This window comes from Clarias gariepinus, chromosome 3, assembly GCF_024256425.1.
Source record: "Clarias gariepinus isolate MV-2021 ecotype Netherlands chromosome 3, CGAR_prim_01v2, whole genome shotgun sequence".
NCBI lineage: Eukaryota > Metazoa > Chordata > Actinopteri > Siluriformes > Clariidae > Clarias > Clarias gariepinus.
Genome location: NC_071102.1, coordinates 17,840,747 through 17,848,360, shown reverse-complemented (window position 1 = coordinate 17,848,360; position 7,614 = coordinate 17,840,747). Strand labels below are relative to the sequence as shown.

The 7,614-nt window shown below is 38.0% G+C and overlaps 1 protein-coding gene across 1 annotated transcript in view; it reads right to left on the bottom strand.

Annotated features, from left to right (window-relative positions):
- Positions 1-347: 347 nt before the first annotated feature.
- Positions 348-7,614, bottom strand: part of pde4a (phosphodiesterase 4A, cAMP-specific) — a 64,043-nt gene continuing 56,776 nt past the window's right edge. Inside the window, exons 14-15 of the mRNA XM_053492177.1 lie at positions 7,175-7,357; positions 348-3,614 (exon numbers count right to left, since the gene is read on the bottom strand). Of these exons, the coding sequence (XP_053348152.1) occupies positions 3,144-3,614; positions 7,175-7,357 (654 nt within the window). The 3' untranslated portion in view covers positions 348-3,143. The remainder of the gene's footprint in view (positions 3,615-7,174; positions 7,358-7,614) is intronic.

Below are 7,614 nucleotides of genomic sequence, written 5' to 3'. Positions count from 1 at the left end.
ATATTTATATATATCTATAGTCATTTGCTTATTAAATGCATTTTATTCACAAAATGACACCTCAGTTCTCTCAGAGGACAACCCTTCATAAAAATAATATAATATAAAATAACTTGGACACATTATGCACATTACAGCAACATCATTTACAAATATTACAATCATTTTGTTGTGTTTTTTCACATATTATTTTTTAACAACTAACATATTGTTTAAAGCCCAAGGATTCTCATTAGAAGAAAGTGACTTAAAGTACAAAGAAAAACTTTTCTACTCAAGCCACAATCTTTATCAAATTATCAAATCACTCCGCCTCAGACTGTTCCTTGGATAACACCTTCATCCCATGACTACCGGCCTCTACAATGTGGATTATTACTAGAGTAGATTTAAAAAAAATTATTATTGTTATTTTTTTCAGATTACATGAGAGAGAGTGCCGGCACGTTCGAAAAGTTTGGGACCAAGCCATGAGAAGTGCTTCCCTTGTGCAAGTGTTATTGTATCCATTAAAAGCAATAAATCTACACACTATTTAACCAACCACCGCAAAACCCAAAAATAAAGTGCAGGTTCATAAAATGATTAGGCTGCCCCTAGACAAAACCAAAATATAAAACAGATTGTGAGATTCATCCATCTTTAAAAAAAAAAAAAAAAGGGTAAGGGAAAGAGCAGCTAGGTTTTTTTTTGTTGTTGTTGTTGTTTGTTTCTGCACAGGTTAACCATTCATGTACATTTGATTACAACTAAACATAGTAAGCCGGCAATGAGAAATTCTGTAGTGGTTTTAAATGTACAGATCGACATTACAATATATACAAAATAAGCAGCGATAAGTCTAATATTATATATAGTTTTGTAATCAATCTTGTAATTCAATATCACAATCACCAACCAGCATGATACAAAAATAAAAACTGTACACAAACTGTCCAAAGGAAACTTTTCCTTTTGATATTCAAAAAGAATGGCAGCAAGTAATTAATTTCTTCATAAGAAATGATTGCTACAGTATTGTGTTAAAATGGCAAGAAGTATTTGTTTGCTTAATGAGCTTGCCTCATTAACAAAAAAAAAAAAAAACCCACAAAACAGAAGCACTTTCTTGGGTAACATATACGCAAATGTATGTAGGGATGTCATCAGTTCATACACCAAGTTCATACTTCAAATCAAAGTCTTATAATCCACCAGTTGGATGCCAGTTAAAGATCCAAACCATCCACCAAGGTACCGAAGCCATAAGTTCTGATCGCATGCATTGCTTTAATTACTCAACCAAACTTTTTTGTTACCGTATTTGTATTGGTGTAACCTCAAAGTTCTGTTGCAACAGACACACACGCTTAAAGCTAAGGTACTGACCAGCAGAAACCAGCTTGTCACCAAATCCATTGAGCAGACGTTTTCTCATAAATTCCCAGTCAACTATTACATTCAGAGTCCCAGACAAATCCATCGTTTTTTACATTGGCTAACTGCAACCTAGATTCAAAGACCCTGATTAACATAAATATGATCCTATCACTTTGACATTTATGTGAAGATACTGTAGACGTAGTCTAATGATCATGAGCGATTAATATTAGTGCAGACACAACATTTGACATTTAGTAAAGGTGTACAGACAAAACACAAATATTCTCTTGTGAGCCTCAGGACAGTCAGCATAGTGCCACATACAAAAACCCTGCAGTGTTAAGGCATAAAAAACATCAAACTGAATAATGGCTGCGTGTGACTCCCTGTGCTCAGTTCCACTGGTACAAGTTGCGACTCTTGATCAATCACATCCCTTCACCAAGGTATTAGTTACCACCCATTCCTTTGGTAAGCCAAAATGGAAAATATTATTTGCTGTGATGGAACATGGCTGCATTATATGAGCGAGTGAAAGTGAATCTGTGCTGCTATTGAAAGGAGTCTGTGATTTCCCGCAGTTTTCACAGGACCATCCTGAAATGTAATTCAAAAGAAGGCAAAATCATAAATTCCGAAGAATAACATGGCTTTTTCGCAAAAAGTGACTATCCTTGTTTGCATTGAACGTGGTAGGGTACAGGAGACCATGAGCAGCTCCCATGGCTAGCTTCTGAATTCAGTCTCCAAAATGTTCAACAAGAGCGAAAGCAACCAAGGAAGACTTTACGTAATAAAATGAGGTTTCCAAAACAATAAAAAAAGGACTCATGCACAACAGTGAGAGAGACAAGAGAGAGAGAGAGAGAGAGAGAGAGAGAGAGCTTGAAACAAGCAACAATTGAGAAACGAAGACAAAATTAGACCACTATTCCACGATGCATTGCTTCACGGCAGCTCCAAATCTGAAGCTGATGGTTCAGAAAGGCACGTGGCCATCTTGCACTGGTAGCACTCCTGGTAAAGGGAAAAAAAGGGGCCATACCCACGTCTCAGGTCCAGTCTTGTGCCAACTTGGTCCTTATGTATCCACTTCGCCATCCTGTTGCCTCCACAGCCAAAACTTCTGCCTCTCTGCAGCAGACATGTGTCCTTATGGGTTTATTTCCGACAAAAATGGAAAATAAAGTCACTCTGATTACACTAATTGGGTAATTTCTGAGCATTTCAGTTTCTGTTAAGAATGCAGTAAAAGCTGTTTCTGTGCAGCTACTGAGATGGAAAATAGTTGGTATTCCTTTTAAGATGGCTTTTTCCAAAGAGATCCCAAATCCCTTCAAAGTTCCCCCAGGTGTGTGCGCATATCTTTTGGGATTAGATTAGAGTGAAACTGTTTGGTGGATGTGTGTATTCTTGTTTGTGTCTGTATGTTAGGTAGAAATGAACATGTGTGGGGATCTGCCAAAATTCTAGAGTGCTACATGGCCCAAATGGCCCGTTTAAAACACCACTAAAACTGTATTCCTCCATGCAAACTTGCACCTTCTGCTAGAAACGGGCCCAGCACCCATTCCAAAATCTACAGTTGTTGTGTGAATTACTCTACTTCTCTGATATTATTTTCTTCCCTTTTTTGAAAAATAAAATAAAACATTTTATTGAGTTGCTGAAATATAGTTTTGTTCATGGTATGGCCATGAAATAAGGGAAAGGTACATTGAAAAAGAGAGTTCTGATGGGACCAACTGCACTCCTGCGATATTCCTGACAACTCCTAAGCCTCACGTATCATCAGCAGGGGAGAAAGATGACTCCTCTTCATCTTCTGCCTCCTCTATCGGACTCCCATCTGAATGTCTTTCCTCATCTTCCTCCTCCACCACTGACTGAACCTGCAGTCGCCTTCTTCCCCCTCTCTCTACTGCCACTATGTCTTCTCCGTCCCCATCATCCTGTCCTCCTCCAGGATTCTCCCCTTCCTTCATCTCCTTCGGCCCCTCCTGCTCGATGCTAGCTATATGATTGTGGTTGGGCCCAGTCTCCTGAACTGGCTCGCCTTCCAAGGTAAGCTGAAATTGAAACTTGTCAAGCTCATTGTCGGTGATTGGAGGTGGCGAGGGGCTCTGGGGGATAGTGCTCTGGTACCAGTCCCGGTTGTCCTCAAGGGTGTCCAGGATTTCCTGAGCGTCAGGGTGCACTAAATCGCCCCATGTCTCCCACAGAGGGTGCACAATGTAATCAATAAAGCCCACCTATAAAGATAGAAGAAAAAAGTAGGCCATGAGGGTCTGTGCTTGGTTCAGCTTGGCCGGTACAGATTTATCAAACATCAGCGTGCATGAGAGTCTAGCTGGTTTTAAATCCAGGAAACAAGTCTGTCCAAATGCCCCCCAAAATCCCAAATCCAGACAACCAATAACCGCTCAGAGGTCAAGCTGTTTCAGGATTACAGTAGGTAAATTTTCTTCAGTGCATATTCTAATTATGTATTATATGTAGTTAAAATATTTATGCAACATCACTCTGAGGGTTATGCTGTTGTAATAAATATCCAGGTGCGATGGATCGCGTACCAACCAATAGGGTGTCGGAATGGTATGTTTATACTTCTCATTCAACCTTAATCAAATTCGCTCCATCCGGATGGCGCGATTTATTCAGATGTGTTTTTTTTTTTAATGACAAGCTGAAATAAAATAGGAGTAACAAGGCTATTTTTAAAATGTAAGGAGTAGAAAGTACAGATAATTGCGTGAAAATGTAAGGAGTAGAAGTAATAGATAGTAGAAGTAAAAAGTATAGATACCCAGAATTTCTACTTACAGTAAGTAAGGTAACGAAGTATTTGTACTTGACACCTCTGCAAACCGGTGACCCTTAAGTTCGAGGCAACAGTGCTAACTACTAAATCACTGTGCCCTCTCCACACACCACCACCACACACACACACACACACACACACCTCGTCATGTCAATATATGTTAGATCATAGATGAGTTTTTTGCATTTGCCCTCTGTACACCACCTCTTTTAATTTGGAATGAACCACTCAAGATGTGAGCAAAGTCAAGACTTTTAACTTTAAATCAATGAGTTTTACTAAAGTGAGGCACTAACATTTAGAAATTACAGGCATTTTGGGAGGCATTATTATTTAATAAATAATAAAACAAACATCTGAGAAACAGTTGCATGGCCAGGTGGGGCCTGTACCCTCGCTAGCTCTTGACTAGTCAAGCAGACAAAAGGTCTGGTGGTGGTTCTGTGTGTTACATTTCCATTTAGTAGACTCAAACTCATGAGGTTCCAAATGGTGTCATGCTAGTGACTGTCTCTGCTCAGATTGAGTAAATGCTGCAAAACTTATAGAAAACCTCTTCATACTGTGGATGGATAATGACTCAAAACATACAGTGAAAGATACCCAAGGCAAAGTTACCCAAAGAACACTTTTTAATGTCACACTTTTGTCAAACCACTTAAATTAAAACTGAAACTCTTGAATGTTTCATTTCAAATTCAGCGTGGTGGTCTACAGGGGCCAAATGGAGAAAAATATCTTTGTTCCATGTTGCTCCTCTTTTATTGGTAGAGGTATCCGCATGGCTTGCATGGTTCTTGTTGAGATTACAGATGTCTATAATGACTTTGATCCTGAAATAGGAATCTTTCTTTATATTTTGAACTAAGTCTGTTTAACATACTGCAGGCATGAACAAACAAAAATAATAACTCTGTAAGCGGGATAGAAAATAGTCCATCTGTACTTGATTATTAACTTGAGTGATGAGGAACGGTCAGATTTCTGAGAACCTTGTTACTGGAACCCAGCAGTGCAATAAATACTCCACAACATGAGGCTGTAGTTCATGCATCTTATAGTCCCAGGTGGAAGTTCTCCAACAAATGTTCTGCACTTATTCATTGGGTCGAGTTTATTGCTTAAGTTTTAAAAAGATTCTCCAGGGACTGCTGGGTCGCTGTACTGTATGTTCTCATCTACTCGGACCATTCTGTATATATACAGCGGCAAGAAAAATTATGTAAGCCTTTTTTGAATTTCATGGTTTTCTGCATTAATTTGTCATAAAATGTGATCAGATGTACATCTAAGTCAAAAGTATTGAGAAATATAATGTGCCTAAAATAATAATACAAAATTCTGATCTTGATCAAATCCTCATAGTGCTAATAGAAAAAGTATGTAAATCCGTAAGTTGATGACCGTAAAAAAAGCTAATTGGAGTCAGGTGTTAGCATTCTTACAGTCTTGTGTACAAAAAATAATATTGGAGGTGAGGATTAGAGCTACTTTGACTGATAAAAAACACTCAAACCTTCTTTTTTTGTTGCAAGAAAAATACACGAATATGAAAGAACACACTTTATAAAGAACACGCAGAATAGCATCTGATGTGAAAAGGGCACTGCATGTCATCATATAAACCTAACCCAACTAGAAAGGAAGATGGGGGGAAACATCATGATTTGGACCTGCTTTGCTGCATCAGGGTGTGGTTAGCTTGCAATCATAGAGGGTAAGATGTATATCAAAAACTTCTTCAGGATAATGTGAAAAAGTCTGTACATCCGCTAAAAATCCCGTAAAAGTTTGGTGATAAAACACCGGAGTAAGTCCACAACAGGACGGCTTCAGAAAAACAAAATCCGCATTTTTGAATGGCCAAGCCATAGCCCAGACCTCAACCCAATAGAGATGCTGTGGAATGACTTACAGTAAAGAAGTTCACACACATGAGACGTCCAAAGAATATGTCAAAGCTAAAGCAGGAAGAATGGGTTAAAATTCCTCCTGAACGATGTGCAGGTCGGATTCACAGCTACATGAAGTGTCCGGTTGAAAAACTGCATTATTTTATAAAACGATATTTTCTCTATGGTAGTACAAGTTTTCTTTTTTTATATGTTAGAATTTACCTTACCATGCGCGAATCTCTGTAAAGGTCTCATGAAACAGTACTATAATTTAATTAACATTGCATATACAGTCTTTGTTTCTTTACTAGTACTATAAGTGTGGTCAATTTAATGTTTTTTTTGACTTTCTTTGAAATGACTTGCTCTGTTGGAGCTTATTCACTTGTAAAAAAAAAAATAGCTTTTAGGTCTTCAATGGGTTGATAATATAATGTATGCTGACTCACCAAAAAGGCTCTGATTTAGAAAGATTCAAATTGTAGATCGGTGTCAAGCAAAGAAAACATGAAAGGAATTAGGTTAAGAACCAACTATCGCAAACATCACAATGATTGACCCTATTCCAGAGTGATGGGCGTGTCAGGGTAAGAAGGGAAGCTCATGAAGCGATGCTCCCATCATGCATAGTGTCCACTGTACAAACCTCTGGAGACAGTGTTATGATCTGGGGTTGATCAGTTACTCAGGTCTAGTCTCAGTAACGTTATGGGGCAATAAAATGAAGTCAGCTGACCACCTGAATGTACTGAATCACCAGGCTGTGTGATTTATTTATTTTTTTTTACATTTTTACACATGAATTGGGCATCACAGAACAACACAAAGCTAAATTTAGTCAAACTAAATATATTAGAGTTTCTAACTTTTCTTGGCCAGACGGTATAGATTTAGGTATTGTATGCGGTCCGTAACTCTTTCCGGTAAAGGTGATGCTGAAAAATAATGTTTATTCTCAAAATGTGGGATCACCGATAGAATTGAGTGCACTTCATTATTCATATTTAAATAAGATTATCCATATTATCTGTTAAATCTTTGTAATGTATTAATATTGTTATTCATATTTATGTGTTTGTATGTAATGTGTATATACCTGACTCTTCTCCACAGATGCAGTATGTTTATCGCACATGGGGCTGATCTCCATCCCACGCTCCCGTTCCTTATCTCCCTGCCGGAAAAACTCCTCCATGATGCGCTCTGTCCACTGCCGGTACACTGCCAGAGGCTTAGTGGGGTTGCTGAGGTCAGCACAGTGCACCATGTTTCTCAGAACCTACACACAAGCACATACAAACATACATACATGCATACATACATACATACATACATACATACATACAAACATACAAACATACAAATCATGAAAATAAAATGTTAATATACGAGGTTGGTTTCTCTTTTAACAAAATGTCCCTGAAAATTCAATAAATTGATTATTTATTATCCTTTTCCAATGAAGCGTTATTTACATAGGCCTACAGTGATTTTATTACATAGAGTAATATTTTTTAGAGTGATCATTTTGATTCA